The sequence below is a fragment of the Medicago sativa genome, chromosome 5, assembly GCF_051527215.1.
Source record: "Medicago sativa cultivar Bolivia chromosome 5, Bolivia_mono, whole genome shotgun sequence".
NCBI classification, from domain to species: Eukaryota; Viridiplantae; Streptophyta; class Magnoliopsida; order Fabales; family Fabaceae; genus Medicago; species Medicago sativa.
Genome location: NC_140753.1, coordinates 7,702,772 through 7,721,833, shown reverse-complemented (window position 1 = coordinate 7,721,833; position 19,062 = coordinate 7,702,772). Strand labels below are relative to the sequence as shown.

Below are 19,062 nucleotides of genomic sequence, written 5' to 3'. Positions count from 1 at the left end.
GGAACTGGGTTTCAGAGTGATGACATTGATTTGCAACCAAATTTGGTTTTTTACTTTTTTACTGTGACATATCTAGAACATTAAAACAGTACAAGTGTAGAGTGTAATCAATTCTAATTCCTCTGTGTTCTGTACTTGTGTTGGTGGTTGTTGCTTGCTTTTTCTCTCTTAGTTTAGTTGGACTTGTCTTTGTGCAGTGTTTTTACTTGTATGAGATAAGGTTAGTCGTACGTAGTGTTAGATTTTTTACGGTTGTTTGTCCAATAAAATTAGGACAATATACGACAACTCAACATTTAAATACACTCATGTGGCAAACACGGTGATCATGATGCATCAACTAACATTCATTCAAATTTTGTGGGGGTAAAACATTACTCTTTTAATTAAATAACCATTTATTTATGGGGTAACTCTAATCATGATGAGACGACTTTCTTTTCTTATTACGCAGATTTTTCATATCATTACTTCATTATTTTCATATCATTTATTTTCGATAAAATTAAGTTTTTTTTCTTTTCAACAGTTTGATTTTTGTTGGTACAAATTTAAAATTTTATAAAACTAAATTTGATTTCCTATAATAATGGTTCCATGATAAAATCAATTTTGATTAAAAGAGTTGGAGGAAAGTTAAATTTTTCTTAAGTTAAGAGAGTTGCTAAATATTACGATGGTTTTCATACAAAATTTCACTAACCACGCAAATTAACATCACCAAAATGAGTAGCTTCCCTACATTAATTTTTTTACATTAAGTAGATTAAATTAAACATAAAAAAAAAAATACAATAACCTGACTAAAAATATCATCAATAATGCTTCTTCCCACAAACGGTGAAGTCGGAAAAATTTGGAAGAGGAGATTTCTAGAAATCAATTTCATCATGTGTTATAAAGCTGACTTTGAAAAGAAGAAACTTACAAGATTGATATAGAGGTGCTCATAAATCAAATCATGATTGAATTTGTTATATAAAGTTGTTTAAGGAATGAAAAATTTCATCGGTTCGTGAAATTTTGTAGATACTACATCGTACCGACAATTGTTTGTTATGTGAGAGAGGAGAGAGAGAGAGAGAGAGAGAGAGAGAGAGAGAGAGAGAGAGGTAGGTGTTATTGAGGTTTTTAAAATGAACGGAGGAAGTATATGTTATTGAGTTTTTTCATAAGTTTATATTGGATTTGGGCTCCTCGTCATGCCTCTGTTTGAAGCTATTTTCGTTTGGGTGCTTGAGATTGAGGCGGAACGCTCCTATCAACTTGGTTGGTTGCGTTTGTGAGGTGGACCTTGAGACTGGGTGTTTCAGATCTGTCACCCTCCTTGCGGGTGGACAGATTGGTTCATTTCAAACGGTTATTGTCGTTGATGGTGGATGTTCTCTTTTCTTAGATTCCCTGATTGCTTCAGATATGTTGAAATTTACAGGTTTTGAGAATTCGGGTTTGCCTCCAACGCATCAGTATTGCCTTAATATTCGTATCAGTCTTCGTGATTGATTTCAGATTGTTCATAAAATGTGTCACTCTTATGCAATTGCAATCAACATATAACTTGATAGTCTTGCTTGAAAAAAAACATATAACTTATAGTCTAAGTTATGATGTAATAGAAAGTATGAAGACTGAAGAAGTTGTTTAGAAATTATCACTAGTACACAAAGTACGTTTTAGAATCATGCTTAAGTCGGTTCGCTCTGCCATCCGACTTAACAGGTGACGCGAAGGTAGTTTTGCAATTCTTTCAAACTTTCTTAAGTCGGTTATAAGCTTACCTGACTTAAGGTTGATAGAATAATGAAAAGAAAAAATTTATGCTAAATTCCTTAAGTTGATAGGTTGACCAGCTGACTTAAAAAGTCATTTGGTTAAATCGGTTTGTTGACCGCCCGACCTAAGGATTTTCATTTTATAATTAATTAATAATATTATATAAAAAACAGTTTCCCTTTAAAAAAATATCACTCTCTTTCTCAATCTGCAGATTGCGTTATCACTCACTCCGTCGAAACTGAAAAGTGACTCGCAACTAAGTGGACAACCTCGATTCATTGTTATAGAATTTACACGCACAAACTGTAACAAACCTTGTCCGTTGATTTGTAATCGAAAAATTCAGATTTAAACTTAGTTTTACACAATAAAATATTTTGACATTTATTTTGATTGGACGACTAACATTATCATTGCGTCACTCATTTACGAGTGGAGAAATCCCATTCCCGGCTAAGTAGTGTTTGTTTCAAACATTGAATTTGGAAAGTGAATACAGCATAGATATTATATTTTTATTTTTATTTATCAATAAAAAATTGTTATTGGACAATGTGATTTCACCTGTATCCTATATAAGCATGTTTTTTTTATATACATTTTATGAACAAAATGGGCACCAAATGGAATTACGCTCTCAACTTGGCATTCTTGATGATTTTTTCCATCATTGTATCAGGTTTAAGATCTTTTTCTTTTCTTATCTTTTTAACAATTGGTTTACAATTACTTATAAAACTGAGAATTTTTTATGTATGGCATTGTGATTTGTTTACTTCAACGAAATAACCCTTCAAATCTTTATTTAACATATTACATACATAAATTTATTCTTGTGTGTTTACATTGTTTGTGAGCGTACACCAAAAAAAAAACATTGTTTGTGAGCGCAGGTATGCATGTAGAATCTGAAGCAGAAGGAATCCACGATAATTTTGTATTTGCTCAAAAAGATACAATTTGTCAGGAAAATTGTCCTAACTCCTGCAAAATAGATTTAGACTGCATATATTGTTGTAGATGTCTTATCGGTGTTATTGTCGTTCCCAAATGTGTTAAACAAACTTATTGTGGAGCATGTTTTCTAGTTCCACCACCACCTCCGCCGCCACCAGACTCTCCAGTAATATACCCACCACCAGGCATCCCAGTAATAAACCCACCACCAGACACCCCAGGAATATACTAATTGATAAGTGAGTGTCATATATGTATGTGTGAGATGAATAAGGAAGGACTACATTTTATTATGTATTCAAAAAGATAAATAAAACTATTTTAAAATTTGGTTTATCTTTCTTGTTTGATGCAACAAAGTCCTTAACTATTTTTTTAATTAAAAAATCGTTCTGTAATATTTTTGTTGTATATTCCACAATCAAAAACATTGTTGTGGTAACAACTACTAGATTGAAGACCGCATATAATCACTACCTTGAAGATTTTCCGTGAGTTCAAGCATAGCATAATGACTGTGTATCTTTGTAAATGTAGTTCAATATCTATTAAAACAATATGGTTAAGTGTTTTTTCCTCCCTCATGCTCTTTTAGAATTTGAGGTTAATCTCTTTTTAAGCTGTTCAGTGGTTAGAAATTCACCCCTTAAACCGAATAAGGTGCGAGCATAATGAGAGAGAAAAGAGTATAATGAGCATTCTTGATAATTTTTATCAATTAATTTTGAGTTTTTCTTTATTTTGATTTTAAAAATATTCATTATCACTATTGTACCAGAGTAACATGTGAGAGAAGCATATTGCGCGCGCACTCAAGCAACTCGTGGAAATGAACTTTCATTCCATATAGCATTGATGTAATATTAATGCAGAACTTCAAACCGTTACATACAGTTTCAAGCTAGCTTTGACCATAGTTACACAAATGAGTTGTGTTATGTTGACAACCAGAATCGACATAAAAAAGCAACATCGTAAAATACATGTAGGCCGTAGCATTCATTGTGTGAATGGTCCCGAGGAAGGAAAAAAAGATATAAAAAAAAAAATCGAAAAAGTGAATCTGACCATATTTTATGTACGATGTTTGATATTTGCTTTTTGTGTTAAGATATCATTTTTGTTCCCAAGTGTTATAGGTAAATCCGACTCTCAAACCACGTTAAAGGTTGAACAAGGTGTCAAAAAATGCATCTCTATGCTCCTGTTGTTTGACTATAAATTTCATAGTTTGGGTGAACAAAATTCTCGTAGTGTTTGTCCAAAAAATGCATCTCTTTTTTTTTTTTTTTTCATTTTCTTGTTTGTTGTATTATTTCCATTATTAAAAGTAAATACATCCCCACAAACATGTAATATATATTCACACTTAAAAACAAATATTTGAAATTTTTACATATTATTCGCCAACCAATTGTCTTACGACATGCATGGAGTTATTTGCTATACTTGAGAAATGAAAAAACTAACCCCAAAAAATGTATCACACCCTTATCCAATTACTATCGTTTCCTTTAATTTTGTGCCTTAAAATTTCTTTACAAATAAAATTTTCTATCTAGATGTGTGAGTCCTAAAACATGTATTCGTTGAAAGGGGTTTATCCCAGCATCGAAGAGTCTCTACCACCCAGGTGAATACCAAGACTACCATAATAATGGAAAGAGACATCATAGATGCCCACAATAATTTAGTTGATTTTCTTATTGGTTTGCATTGATGCAACACAATTTCAGCAGCTTTGTTCTTCACAATGGCACATTTTGATAGTTTTTGCAAGTCTGGATATATATCAAGCATGTCCTGGATTGATCTACTATATGCATGAGCCATGTTGTATGAGGTCTGTGGAAGAAATCTCCCATTTCTTCTGCATTCCTCTTTTGTATCATCTTGGTGGCATGTGTACCTTACAAGAACCTATAACGTATAAATACATGAGTCAAATATCTATATACTTGCATTTCAAATAAAATTTGGGATTAAATTAAATTATGGTCCCGTTTGTTTAAGATTTTTTTCAAAAAAAAATCTATTTTTCATTTAAGTGTTTGTTTAGAATTTTTAGAAAAATCATTTTATCAAAAAAATCTATTTTGATCCTAAAATGAAAAGCTATAAGGATTAGCTTTTCTCAAAATTTATTTATTTTCAACAAGAAGGAGGTAACACATGTACAAGTTAAAACTCTTTTTTTTTAAAATGGATTTTTATGGGTAGTAGGCAAACAAAAATAACTTTAGATTTTTTTTTTGAAATCTCTAAAAAAAATCTCTACATTTTTTTAACATAAAATCTATTTTTTTTAGAGTTGAAACAAACGCACCCTATATTGGTATATTACTTGTGAATTTGTTATGACTTATAGTTTATGAGGAGAGTTCAACCAAAAAAATTAGTCTATTAGACGAGAGAACGCCCTAGTTTAAGTATCACACTGAACTTTCTTTTCTACTCGACATGTAACTCATAACATTGCCACTCCTTTAAGAACCGATGATCACAACGACTTTCACTCTCTTTACACTGATCTGGTGGACGATGGTAGACATTTCCTCTTTGGCAGCTTCACTCGTCTATTGGTATTCAATGGTGAACCTTAATAAAGTCTATAGGCCGCCCTTTACGTAACTTAACTCTCAAGAAAAGCACTAGTAGACCGTAGTTATGACTTAAGCCTATGAAAAAAGTCGAATTTTAAAAGGGTATTCATTAAGTGAGAGAGTTTCGTGACTTACTTTTGGTAAATCTCCAATCCGAATGGCGTCACGAGGGCAATTGCGTGGAATGTAGGTGTAGTTTGGTGGCCCTGAGAAAGGGTTACAAATTTTCACGACTCCAATTAATACTTCATTTTCTTCGCCTATTCCTAGCAGCTGATACATGAGTGACACGTCAGAATTCAACTGAGACACAAAGAAACCATTATATCAGAAACTATCAAACAATTTGTATGCATTTCTTTGTGATTAAGTGAATGACAATAAAATTTTGTACCTCAACAATGAAAGTGTGGATGGTGCTGCCAATTTGAGCTATCAATTTTCCGGAGAATGAGTCATTAATGCATGGTAACATCGAACCCAAACTACTGTTCTGTGGGTTTTTCTCAAAGTCCTCAAAGGCAGAGCAGGCATCATTTGCAAAACTGCATCCACAATGAAAAGAGAGTTTGATTACTACAATCTAATCGTTACGACAGTCACTGTTATAAGCAATTTTTTTCTTTTTTAGATTCATTCAACGCATTTAGTCATCTTGTTTATGGTATAGACCAACTACACATCAGTGAAAAAATCTGAAAAATGAATTTTTGTTTATAATAATGTCCGGATGAAATATGTTGCAAATATAATCGATCATTTGAGTTTGTTTACTCACGTGTGAAGGAAATAATCAAAACCAGTCAAGAACCAGCAAAGGCTTGTTAGGATCCAAAGGCACAGAATTAGGCTGAAATTAAACAAATTTCAAAATATAAATTAATCATAACAAAATCAGAAGAAAAAAAAATCACCAACTTTTATTATTTAATAACCCTCAAATGAAACATATGAAAAAATATTCAAAAAGTCAAATGTATCTGGTCAAAAAATTTAGACCCAATACATTTGACTTTTTAAATCATTTTTACTTATATTTCATTCCCGAGAAGATAGAGTGGTAGTATTCTTTTTCTTTTTTGGAAATAAAAGAACTTAAAAAATAGCATTTTATCTTACATTATGAATCCAGGACGCCAATGCAGTAGCATTAGAACTGACTCAACAACAAAGTAACAAAACCATTAGTTAAATCAAATAAATGGTTTTAATTTCACTAATTGTGTAAGGAAATTAACCAAATATTAATAATGGTAAAGTTTCTATAGTTCTATTGGATTAATATATGCTTACCTAGTGCTGCAACTAGTGTTACTAAGTTGACCGTTAGAACAACTATATGTGCTGTATGCCTAAGACACATTAAGAGCATCAAATCAATAAATTAAAAAGCAAGAAACACAATTAGTTTATTTAAAGGGAAATCAAGTTTAATGCATACAAAGTATCAATGGCTTTGTTGAATGATTGTTCACTTTTGTCGATAAAACGACGAATCACACGCGAGTTTGTTCTGAGATCATCGGTAGTGGAATTCAAACTCGCGCATATTTGTGGATTATAAGGAAGAAGAAGATACTGCATCTGTTTAGTTGTTCTCATTACTCTGTTTATGGCCCCAAGAGCTTCTTCTCCTATACCAACCACGGTGTCTTTCAGTTTTTCTGTCCTCCTTATGGTCTTCTGACTTGTGGCAAGTACAAAACTTGAGGCAACTCTGTTATATATACATAATTGCTTCAATTTCATTTTCATCCAATGACATTGAGACTTTTACAACATTTCATACATATCTATTATCTACCATGAAGTTTACTTGATGCTATTTTTAATTATAAGAGCAACTTATACATTAAATTTGTAAGTGCTTACACTTCAAATCAATATAGCACCGATACTTTATATTGAAGGCAAGTCTGGTGTCAGTCACATGTCGATGTAGTTACATTAATTACTTTTATTTTTTATATTATTATTGGTATTGACGTGTCAGTAAGTATTGTGTCCAACGTTTGTGTTTGTATGAGCTTCATAGCATACAATGCATGAAAAAATGTAGTGTAGGAAAATGAAAACTTACATGGCAAGAGATGTGAGCAAGAGAAGGAGGACGAAAATGTGGAGATAGTAATGATCCAAGCATGGTAATGAAAGAGACCCACCACATAAACACCTTACTATCATGAAAATGCCCAAAGCCACCCCAAAAAACAACCAAACTCCAGCAAATGCATATCCATGAACTCCTGTAAATGCCGCAGACTGAAAAGGATCAGAAACCAATACTCAATCAATCTCAATTTTTCAATTCTATATGCCTCCACAAAATTATTGTCTATTGTCTTGTCTTAATAGATCAAATCCATTCCATTAACATATAGTGCATTTTATGTATTAATCTATTAAAGAATTATCATTTATAAAATGTACCACTCTTTTGCAATTGTAACTAATATAACATAATTTGATCGTCTAAAAGATCATGTAGTAGAAAGAAAATATGAGAAACATGTTTAGAAATTATTTATAATTTTTTGTATTAATCGGTATGAAACATGCAAATGCGACAGTTATTGTGGGACGTAGAGAGTAATACTTCAAACATAGAGAATTGAATTTGGAAAGTAACTCACGGCTAAGTAATGTTTGTTTCGAACATCAAACTCTCCATTGTAGTCTTTGAAATGCCGCAAAGGATCAGGTCTCTTGAAGGTCTTTCCATGAACAGAAGACTCAGCCGAAGCTAAACATTTGTGTTGAAAAGATGGAACTGAAATCAAGAACAAGAGAAACAAAAGAAACAGCAAACGGCAGTTGGGTGAGTTGAGCATGGCAGAGTATGTTGTTTTGTGGTTATCAACTAAACTATATAGGAAAATGCTTGTCCGTTTTTTTTCCAATTTTGCCCCTGTGGGGGCAGTTTGGTAAATTAGTAAATCATGGTGTCTTCCCCTATATATGTGGGTCGGTATGATTCAATTGTGCTTCCCACTATTTCATTCCCACAACTACTTCCTCCTATTTCCTCATGTCTTCTGTCCGGTTCCTTTTTTTCTCCCATTGAAGCTTCTGGTCCGGTTGTATGTGGTTGTAAGGTTTTTGTTGTTTAATCGGCTTGCATGTTTGTGTTTTTTTGCTTCTTTTGTGGTTTGGTTCTATTCTAATGTTGGTTTTCATCTTTTTGTTCAGGTTTATTTAGAAGGTAGCAGCTTTTGGTCCGGTTCCTTGCTGTTTTAAGGTTTGAGTTGTTTGATTTTGTTGCATGTTTGTGTTTTGTTGCTTTTTGTGTCCTTTGTTTTTGTTCTAGGTTTGGTTTTGATTTTCTTTTTCAGGTTTGTTTGCTATCAGATTTAAATGTTTTTGTTTTGTTTTTTATCACTTTGCATGTTGTTTATTTGTTAGATTTTTTTTATTGTGCTTTGATTTTGTTCTGTTTCTGTGTTTTGTTGCTGTTTTGTGCTTTGGTTCTGTTCTATGTTTATATGTTTTTGGGTCTGTGTTTGACACAGTTGGAAAATCTTGAGACAAAAGTAATAAGCTGTGATTAAGCTATTTTGTGATAATGATAGTGTTTGATACAAAATTTGGGTGAAAGTAAGTGTTCGAGATAATTGGAAATTTTTTAGAGAAAAGCAATAAGTTGTGATTAAGTTGCAAATAAATAGATTATAAGCCATTTGAATAAGTGTTTGTGATCAATTGATGTTAAAGATGAGCATTGTAATTTTTCTTTTTGAAAACAGGGAGATTTTTGCTAAATTAAACAGGGATATTTAATTTGATTGATGGCTGATGCATTCATCTACACCAACCGCCACCATGATCATCTTCTCTGATAAGTTCTTCTCATCACAACGGTATTTTATTTTTTTCCCATCAGATTGCATGTTAGAGTTTTGTTTTTTTCCTTTAATTAAATTCCTTTATGCGTTTTTCTTATTCTTTTCTGTGATTGGGGTGTTTGATTGAATGTTAGAGGATTGGTTTTTCCTTGATTCTGGTTGCATGTTTTTGGAGAGTTGTTCTTATTATTTTAGGGTTAGATTTTGAGGTGTTGGTCTGTTTTTGGGTGATTCCGGTTTGCTCTTTTGTTTGTTGGTTCATGTTTTGAAAATTTCTGTTTTTGTCTTTGTTGTTTGGTGATTGTGTTTATTGGTTTGTTTCGTTGATTATGCAAAGGTACTGATCTCATATGTTGCTTATAAAGCTCTGTAGGTTTAAGACTATTGCATTTGGGGTTCCATTGCAAGGTATTGAGTTATATATCTCTCCTTTGTGTGGATTCAATTATGTCTTTTGATTTGGTGGATTTGATTTCTTGATTTGTGACTCTGTTAGTTGATTGTGTTGTCTAAACATTGTTAATTTGGAAATTTGATGATAGTCAATATGTGTGGTTTGGCGTGTGTCTGTGTTCTTAGAATACGGTGAGTATAAATCACTGACTTCAACTTTAATACGGTGAGTTATATATCTCTTCTGTCATGCTGTTATGCTAATTATTGTGACACTGTAATATTCGAAAATTCTCTTCTACAGGCTGCTGCCCTGCTACTATTCAACACTGCGGATAAGCTGAGTTATTCAGAGAAATCATTATAGAAGAAATTTTCTCTGAGTTGTGAATGGACAGGTGTGAATTTTGGTATATATCATGTGAGTTTTGGTATATATAATTTCTTAGAGTTGCATTTATGAGAGCAATTCAAAGTTATTTTCTATACCTTACAAGATTCAAATGAAAACAATCGAATAATGACCAATCTAGGACCCTCACTTAGCTTTCTTTTCTCCAATTTTGAAATGTTAGAAGTCATTACTATTGTGTCATGTTTTATTAGGAAAAGCTATCCTCAACTTATATATGCTGTTTTGTTTGCATTGCTTGAGGTTGTATCTATGCAACACAGTATTGTTTTCTAAGTATTTCTAAGTTACTCATTTTGCAGGTCAAATTTCTTAAAGCTTGTGGTACTAGAGCAGGAACACCTGCTGAAATACGCAAAACATCGGCTTTAGTAAAGTTAAGTTTGAATTTTGCAACCCTAAATTTGTGCATTTGCAACAATCCGGATGTTATTGAAACTTTAGAAGAAGCTAGGCTAAAATTTGTTGCCAGGGATGAAAGCGGAAGACAAATGGAGGTATATTTTGCTGCTTGGATAGGGTTTAGATGTTAATAAATATTAACCATAACTGTAGTTGAAAACCTGGCGGTTTCAATTCGACATGGTAGTATCTGTTATCATGCGTTAGTATTTCTCTTTTGCAGGACTATAGCAAAAACATTTTACGTTGCTAGCATCTTTTTTGAGATTCTTAATCAATTTGGAGAACTTTAGCCTGATATATGTACTTCAATGCATTGAATTTTTTTTAACAATGTCTCAATTGCATTTGCACAGTTGCTAATATGTTTTATTTGGCAAAAACTTGGGGCGATAATATACCTTTGTGTAATTGTATTTTTAATACTTCTTTGATCAACCTTGAGTATGATATTATAGCTCTAAAGGTAATGATTAGCTTCTATTCAAAAGTATTATAAAACTTCTTTGGTTGTTAATAGATCTTCTGTCAAAAAGATAAATGGTTCGTTATGTGAAACCGAAAAATTGGCACCTGGTCAGGATAAAGAAGGTTTGGACACTTCAATTTCGGGTTCATTGTCTGCGTCTTCCAGTGAGTTAAATAGCAATTGGGGTATATTTGGAAAAGTTTGTAGCCTTGACAAGCCCTGTGTTGTAGATGAAGTTCATCTCCGCAGATTTGATGGACTTTTGGTAACTTATCTATACTTAATTGTTTATTAGGTTGCCTTAATTCTTAGAATGGGATGTCGTTGCAAGCATAACAGTCGAAGCTCCTATTCATGATGTATGAAATGTTATGTCTTCGTATGAGACTCTTCTTGAGTAAGTAATGCGTGTTTCCTTTTTACACTAGAGATATTAAAGAGCATGCTGTAAAGGATTTCTAGGTCTTATTTTTCATTTTTTTTACTTAACTCCAATCTACAAAAAAACATTTGTTGCAGGATAGTTCCAAATTTAGCAATCAGTAAGATTTTATCACGAGATAACCATAAAGTCCACATTCTTCAGGTACGGACCAATCTGAAAATAAACCAGAGTTAAAACAAGAGAATCTTAACTATTAACTGTACATTTTCCTGCCACTGTATTATGCTTGCTAGAAATTGTTTTACCATCAAAATCCACCATTAGTAAATACATACATGTATCTCCTAAGCACAATCGCCGATAAAAGTTTGAACTTGTGTATGATTGATGTAATTTGTTGGTTAAATCAATATGCAGGAAGGGTGTAAAGGCCTGCTTTATATGGTGCTTCATGCTCGTGTTGTGTTAGGTTTGTGTGAATAGCTAGAACAAGAGATCAGTTTTGAACAGGCTGAAGGTGACTTCGACTCATTCCATGGAAAATGGACTTTTGAGCAACTAGGAAATCATCACACACTGCTAAGGTACTCTGTGGACATGTGCAGAGATACGTTACTTTCCGAAACTATCATGGAAGAGGTTTGTCTATAAATTTGATTTGTTTGATCAATATCATCAACTTTAGTATTTCATATTGTTTTCACTCAAAATGTTTGGCCCATATAAGTTGAAGCAAGACACATTTAGCCATATCTCCTTTTTAAAAAAGAAAGAGTGAATAATTGTTTTTGTTGGTATTGGATACAATCTTTTGAGGGTAAATCGATCCACATTTAAATTGCTGAAATGTTATAAGTTCTTTGTTTCAGGTCATTTTTGAAGATCTGCCATCAAACTTGTGTACAATAAGAGACTACGTTGAGGACAGGAAAGCATCACAATTTTCAGAAGTTTGTGAGCAGAATACGAATTCAGGACAACAAATTATATTATCTGGCTCTGGATTTGGATTTTGGTTCCACTTACTGGTATATAATTGATGCTATGTGACTTCTTTATAGAAAAATGGAAAATATTTGGTTCCACTTATTGATGAGTACAAAGAAGTCACATATTTGGATTTGGATTAGGGATGACTGATTAGGGATGATTAGGGATGACTGAAAAATGGAAAACTTGCTGCTATAAAGGTTCTTTCAACTGAATCAAAACAAGGGGTGAAAGAGTACTTGACAGAGATTAATGTGATCTCTGAAGTAGAGCATGAAAATTTGGTTAAGTTGTATGGTTGTTGTGTTGAAAGAAATAGCAGGATATTAGTCTACAATTACCTTGAGAATAATAGCCTTTCACAAACTCTTATAGGTAAATGAATTTTTGATTGGTGGAGGTCACAGTAGTCTACAATTACTTTGATTGGCGAACGCAATGTAGAACATAGTTTAACACAGATTATAGTTTAACACAGATTTAAGGAATACTTTATGCAGACCTATCTTGTCTCTCAATTTCCTTTTGCTTCTTTTTGATTTTGTCATCTCTCATTTTCAAATTAACTGTAAATGTAGGTATCTACTTTCAGCTATACTCCTGTGAAGATTTAGGATTTTGGTCTTGCAAAGCTTATTCTAGCAAATGCGACTCATGTCAGCACACGTGTAGCAGCAATTTTTTTATTGTTTTTTCTTTATAGCTGATATCTTCGAGGACAATGTACCATTTGCAACCTCAGTTTTAGATGGATACAATGTTTGCATTTTTGCATATGGACAGACTGGGACTGGAAAAACCTTCACAATGGAGGGCACTAAAGAGGCTCGAGGAGTAAATTTCAGGACTCTTGAGAAAATGTTTGATACAGTATTAGATGGTTTTAATTTGTGAATTAATTTCTCAATGCTTGACTAACTCTAATTTCAATGTGGTTATTCTTTTTTGGGGAACTATAGATCTTAGCTCCTCTTCCCATTGAGTTTGTTGTGTTCTTGGTCCACTTGGCTACCATTCCAATCACAGGAACATGCATTAACCCAACCAGGAGCCTTGGAGCTGCCCTCATCTTTAACAACAGGGACTTTGCTTGGGATGACCATGTACGTTTTCTATCACCTTATTTTTATGAACAAATTTAGGCTCTAATTTTTGTTCTTTAGATTAAATAATTATTTAATATTGTATTATTGATGATATTTTGCAGTGGATATTATGGGTTGGACCATTTATTGGAGCTGCTCTTGCAGCTGTGTATCACCAGATTGTCATCCGAGCCATTCCTTTCAAGACAAGGATCTGAGGCTCTTATCTGTTTGTAATCATCTTGTGTTTTGTGTCGTCTTTCATTGAGGGGCACTCTTCTGAATCTTTTTATGTTAATCCATGATTTGAGTGTAAATTGTTTCCTTCATTGGTCACTTGGAAGAATGTGGATTATTCCTTTCTACTATTAATTAATTTTGTTACTTTATTTCAACCTTTCAAAATTCCAAGTGTGCAGATATAACGTTTTGCATAATCAAATGTATTATAGTCAACTAATATCTTTGTCACCATAGTAACTACACATAGTTCTCTTCTATAAAAAAATCCAAAAAAGGTTTGAAAAATGTATTTTGCAGTAGCTTTTGAGCTTTCCTCTTAATATATTTGAATAAACTCTAATTTTATAGTGCATTTGGATGAATGAATTTGCTGATTTAATGATCTTGGATGAATGAATTTGCTGATGTAATTTATCATGCAGTAGCTTTTGAGATTTCTGCTAATAGGAGCCACTGATTTAACATGTTGTTTTCATAAATATTTTAGAAAGGTGCACATTTCTAATGTTTGTGCAATATATGCTTACTTAATTCTCACATTTATAATCAACAACAATCTCTTAGAAAAATGCAACTATCTCTCTTTATTTGCTCATTTTTCCTTTAGAACAAATTTTTATTCAACCCGTGCGAAAAATTTGTCTGGTTTTCTCTCTTGATTTGCTCATTTGTTGCAATAAAAAAACCTCAATGTTTCACCCCTTAAAAGAGACTTTGGACACAATTTATGTTGTTAAGGCGTCAAATAAAAGCCTTTATTCTATTTTTCTCTCTTGATAACTATCCGAGATAGTTGCATATTCAGATAAGTTTCTCGAATTTCAACTAAAAAATTAATTTTTTAGATTATGTGGTTTTGATTTCCACATATAGAAAGGACATCAGTTTTCCGTAATTTGCACATTTCTCATGAACAAAATATATGCTCTTTTCATGAATTAAAGCTTTGTAATGCTTTGATAAATATTTTAGAAAGATGCGCATTTCTAATGTTTGTGGAATATGCTTGCTTGATTTTTCACATTTATAAACGACAAAAATCTCTTAAAAAAATGCGGCTATCTCCCTTAATTTACTCATTTTTCCTTTAGAACAATTTTTTTTACAAAATACGTTACTAAACCCCATGCCTTAGACCATGCATCACAAATATTTGGATTATGCGACCTTCGTTCTCAAATTTACGAAGAATAGTAATATTCCGTAATTTGAACATCTCTCCTTTAAAACAAGTTTTTTAAAAGTACGTATAATTCACATGAAAGGACTCGATACTAAATTGCAGTTAATATCTGCCTTTGCTAGGGGTGGCAAAAATACCCATGCCCAAGGGTACCCGTGGGTAAAATCCATCACGAGTATGGAGCGGGTAGCTAAACGGGTATCCACGGGTATAATAAACGGGTATTTGACTACCCATTATTATATGGACACAGACACGGATTGGATTGTATCCATACCCACGGGTACCCATACCCGATAATAAATTAAGTAAATTACTACTTGTATAGTATATTTGTCAAATATGTGAAAGGATTTATATACGTTGAAACTGAAAGGCAAAATGATATAAATCAGGTAGAGAGGCATTCAGCTATCTGTCTGATGCAGAAGTTTGTTCACCTGAAAGGACTGGATACTAAATTCCAGTTAATATCTACCTTTGATGTAGATCATGTGAAATGATTTATATACGTGGTACTAAATTGCAGTTAATATCTGCCTTTGCTAGGGGTGGCAAAAATACCCATACCCACGGGTACCCGTGGGTAAAATCCGTTATGGACATTGAGCGGGTAGCTAAACGGGTATCCACGGGTATAATAAACGGGTATTTGACTATCCATTATTATATGGACACAGACACGGATTTGATTGTATCCATACCCACGGGTACCCATACCCGATAATAAATTAAGTAAATTACTAAAATAATAAATATTTCAATCTCTTCAGAATTACAAATAACAAATAGATAGATAGCAAAAAAAAATAGTCTATTATTCTGATTTATATTAATTGAAAAGAGATAACATACCACATATCCTCTCTTATATTAAATTTAGATGATGTTATAACTGTAATATAGTAGCGTAATATATTAGCGTCTCATAACATCAGCCTTAAAGAAGTAGTTTCTGCTCAAGCCATCTATGTGCATTTACACTTTCATTTTTGATTTCATACAGCATTTTCCTAATCAAATATCCAGAAGAGTGTTCAAGAGGAAGTATCTAAGGATGACTTTAAAGGATGTGGAGACACACAAGACATATAATTGCAAGGTAACAACTGCTGGCAGGGGAAATGCCGAGAAATCTTTGGGTGGTGAATGGTCAGACTCTGTCAGAGACCGCAACTTACAAGAGGATGACAAGTTGATCTTTGATTTAGAAGATCCACCAACCAAGATGTATGTCAGACACATCCGCGGCCAGTAAACAATGAAAGGTAGTGCTTACTTTTGGGATTGAAGATGATGGGGCCGTTTTGGAAATTTAACTTTGTAATCCATCAAACACAACTACTTTAGAATTTATGTTGTATAACTTCTGTTTTGGTTTCTTTTATGGTAGACCTATCTAGGATTTGGTATCTTATGGATCATGGCTTTTTATATTTATAAGCATGTAATATCTATGTTCGCAATCAGTTCACTTTTAAGCGTTAACAAATGTGATTGTCAACAAAATTATCCGAAAAAAGCAATCCACCCCGTGCGAAGCACGGGTTGACAACTAGTTGAGCAAAGAAAAAAAGACAACATTTGGTTTTGTCTAAAAATAAAAATGGTGGCAACTTTTTGAGGGAGGGAATTTACGTGTAACTCATTGAGCAAGGTAAGAATAGCTTGTGGCATGGTTTTGTGGGAATTAATGTTTTTTTGTTAATGTCAAGGAAGGACAAATGGTTATGTTAAGAGATGGAAGTAACGAATCATAAGCCGAAATTGTTGGTTTGTCTAATCCAAGTAATTGACCATTTTTTATTTTTTATTTTTTTACTTCATACTTTATACTATATATGTGTGTCTTTCTTCTTAAGCTTATATATGCTTTCGTATTTTTTTCTTCCCACCTTTTCTGCTATTGCTAGTTTATCTTGTCTTGTTTTTTTTTTTCCTTTTCATGTTGGCTTTTGAGTTTCCAACTTGAAAATATACGTAACGTGGAATGAACAAAAAAAACTACTTTGTATAATACTTTTCATTTGAGGTGGCACGAGGCACAACCGTCTAAACTTTGCTAATTTTCTCCCCTTTTCCTTCACTCGTTTGCTTGACGTGTGACTCGATTTAGTTGGGGTGCACTTTAAAATGTAAGGATTATATGCATATTTTTTGTACTTTAGTTTGGACTTTGGTCTTTAATAAACTATCGTAAGATTTTTTTTAAAGACACGACTATCGTAAGTTGGGTTCAGTTTTATATGTAACGATTAAAATGTAACAAGATTAATACACTTTATCAATAAGGGAGCCACTCACTTAAAATGATGGGGCCAAAATTAGGCTAAAGTGCAACTTTGGCCCCTTATCTTTCAAAAAGTTGCGATTTTTGCCCCCTAACTTTGAAAACTACAATTTTGGCCCCCTAACTTTGAAAACTGCTGAGAAGGCGACACGTGTCCAAAAAAGGGGTCATTTTGAAAAGATAAGGGGCCATAATCGCAACATTTTGAAAAGATAAGGGGTCAATAGACATATTTCCCTTAAGTTAGGAGGTTAAAAGAGCATATTTCCCTAAACATGGGGACCAAAATTGTAGTTTTCATATTTAGGGGGCCAAAATCGCAACTTTTTGAAAGATAGGGGGTCAAAATTGCACTTTAGCCAAAAAAATTATTGACATTCTTAAGATCAAAAGGTTGGTTTTAGAAAATGGGAAACTCAATTAACAAAAATGTAAATAAAGGGATTAAAAGAGCATTTAATCCTAAAAATATAATGATGTATTTGATAGACCATCTACAATTCTGATTCTCCTTAGACATTTGGGTTAAGTTTTGGCAGAAGGGACCTACTTGAGTAATAAAGATATAATTAAGGATGTTATGATGGATCATTAAGGATGGCAAAGCGGATCGGTTAGGCCCGCCCCGTTTAAACCAGCTTAAAACGGAACGAGGCGAGCATAGTCAAATTAGGTGATCGAGTCCAAAATTTAGTCCCACCCCGTTTAGTGGCAGGCAGACGAGTTGGCGGGCCGGCCCGCCAAACAAAAAAAAATATTAGAAAAAAAAACCTTTTTTAATGCATTTTGCTTTTATCATAAAAAATATATAAAAGAATAGGCAGAAAATAAATTTGTGGTAAAAACAAGATAATTAACAAATTGTCGAATTCAACATCATTCTTAATAGCAAAATAAGGAAAATCCGCCATCGTAAGACAAATCGGCAACATAAAATAAATCAAACAACCAAAATAAATTTAAAAGAATAAAATAAGTCTAAAAAAATGAGTTAAGCGGACCCGCCCGTTCGCCCCACCCCATTTTTTCAACAAGTTAAGCCGGTCGAGCCAACTATAAAAAATGAGTTCAAAACTTCGACTCAGCTTGCCAAAAATAGTGGGCTAAACAGGCCGGATCGACATGTTGAGTCCATTTTGCCACCCCTACCCGTAATGTTGGTTCACCTTAGATATTTCGAGTTTAATTTTGACGTAATTTGCCTACTTGAGTAACAGAGACATGGTCGTCCCTGTAAAATTGAAGACCCAACTCTCATAGTAATGATAGACTGCTAATAAAAAAAAATGCAATTTTTTTAAAAGAACAAAAAAAAAGCTTTATAATGTTTGTTTTATTTTATGATTTGAGAGAATAATTATAATATTTCTTGTTATAGGTTTGCTATTTTATACGGCAAGTATGTGCCAAAATTCACAAGTACTCTAAATAAATAAGAAAAAAAAGTTATATTGTATTTTTATTTTTAAATATGTAGTCGAATAGGTTGAAGAGTTGGCCTGAATTGGAGGGAGAAGAGAGTGTATTGAGGACATGAGAATTGCTCTTCTCCTATTTGTTTTTCTCATTCCCGTCCTACGTGAGTTAACTCGCGCTGAAAAATACATCTATGTGAATTAACTCGTACTGAAAATACACCTACGTTAGTTAACTCACGCTCGACTTTTTTACGGGAATAAACAATTCTAAATGGGAGAAGAGCAATTCTCTGAGGACATATAGACCTAAAATCTATAAAAAAATTAGGCCCAAATCAAGACATATCATGCTGGAAAAAAAATCTTAGGAAAGGCATGATGTGGACCATAAGGAATTCACTCGTGTGTTCTACCACTGCGCCATGCATTTAGTTTCGATTATTGCTCCTCTCCCTTTTAAAATTGGTCATTCCCTTAATTTAGCGTGAGTTAAGGGAAGTTAACTCACACTGACACTTTTATGATTGGTTCAATCACTTTTTAAGTCGGTTCAACCGATCTTAAAAGTGCCAGCGTAAGTTAACTCACGTTGAAAAATGTTGAACATGAGTTAA

General features: G+C 33.1%; 2 protein-coding genes and 1 long non-coding RNA gene across 9 annotated transcripts; 2 read left to right on the top strand and 1 right to left on the bottom strand.

Moving 5' to 3' along the window:
* Positions 1–2,368: 2,368 nt before the first annotated feature.
* LOC146919649 (uncharacterized) lies at positions 2,369–3,067 on the top strand. The gene is made up of 2 exons (XR_015011568.1): positions 2,369–2,455; positions 2,670–3,067. It is a non-coding gene; the product is annotated as an uncharacterized LOC146919649 (long non-coding RNA).
* A 1,005-nt stretch (positions 3,068–4,072) lies between these two features.
* Positions 4,073–8,196, bottom strand: LOC146919648 (uncharacterized). Of its 3 annotated transcripts, none has more exons than XM_085713073.1 (9): positions 7,970–8,196; positions 7,417–7,582; positions 6,778–7,053; positions 6,630–6,688; positions 6,456–6,492; positions 6,115–6,186; positions 5,731–5,881; positions 5,472–5,639; positions 4,073–4,653 (listed from the first exon to the last, which is right to left on the bottom strand). In XM_085713073.1, the coding sequence occupies exons 2-9, from the start codon at positions 7,518–7,520 to the stop codon at positions 4,288–4,290; spliced, it is 1,233 nt and encodes a 410-aa protein (XP_085569199.1). In that variant the 5' UTR covers positions 7,521–7,582; positions 7,970–8,196; the 3' UTR covers positions 4,073–4,287. The 3 variants fall into 3 exon arrangements, with proteins under 3 accessions (XP_085569199.1, XP_085569197.1, XP_085569198.1); XM_085713071.1 differs by having other exon boundaries at positions 7,417–7,598; positions 7,970–8,190; XM_085713072.1 differs by having other exon boundaries at positions 5,472–5,609; positions 7,417–7,598; positions 7,970–8,190.
* Positions 8,197–8,319: 123 nt separating this feature from the next.
* Positions 8,320–13,719, top strand: LOC146919647 (aquaporin PIP1-3-like). Of its 5 annotated transcripts, none has more exons than XM_085713074.1 (10): positions 8,320–8,431; positions 8,526–8,574; positions 9,080–9,969; positions 10,286–11,251; positions 11,374–11,440; positions 11,657–11,878; positions 12,109–12,604; positions 12,808–13,063; positions 13,189–13,332; positions 13,437–13,719. In XM_085713074.1, exons 8-10 carry the CDS (start codon positions 13,037–13,039, stop codon positions 13,530–13,532), a joined length of 267 nt encoding a protein of 88 aa, XP_085569200.1. In that variant the 5' UTR covers positions 8,320–8,431; positions 8,526–8,574; positions 9,080–9,969; positions 10,286–11,251; positions 11,374–11,440; positions 11,657–11,878; positions 12,109–12,604; positions 12,808–13,036; the 3' UTR covers positions 13,533–13,719. The 5 variants fall into 5 exon arrangements, with proteins under 5 accessions (XP_085569200.1, XP_085569203.1, XP_085569201.1 ...); XM_085713077.1 differs by having other exon boundaries at positions 8,328–8,431; positions 9,876–9,969; XM_085713075.1 differs by having other exon boundaries at positions 8,332–8,426.
* Positions 13,720–19,062: the final 5,343 nt, after the last annotated feature.

Bases quoted from the DNA above. Each gene is read 5' to 3' on its own strand.
- LOC146919647 (XM_085713074.1), top strand. From the start codon at position 13,037: ATGGAGGGCACTAAAGAGGCTCGAGGA. The intron at 13,064-13,188 runs GTAAATTTCAGG...GGGGAACTATAG, and splicing joins GCACTAAAGAGGCTCGAGGA to ATCTTAGCTCCTCTTCCCAT. The intron at 13,333-13,436 runs GTACGTTTTCTA...GATATTTTGCAG, and splicing joins ACTTTGCTTGGGATGACCAT to TGGATATTATGGGTTGGACC.
- LOC146919648 (XM_085713071.1), bottom strand. From the start codon at position 8,167: ATGCTCAACTCACCCAACTGCCGTTTGCTGTTTCTTTTGTTTCTCTTG. The intron at 6,689-6,777 runs GTATGCATTAAA...AATGTGTCTTAG, and splicing joins AACAAAGCCATTGATACTTT to GCATACAGCACATATAGTTG. The intron at 6,493-6,629 runs GTAAGCATATAT...TTGTTGAGTCAG, and splicing joins AACACTAGTTGCAGCACTAG to TTCTAATGCTACTGCATTGG.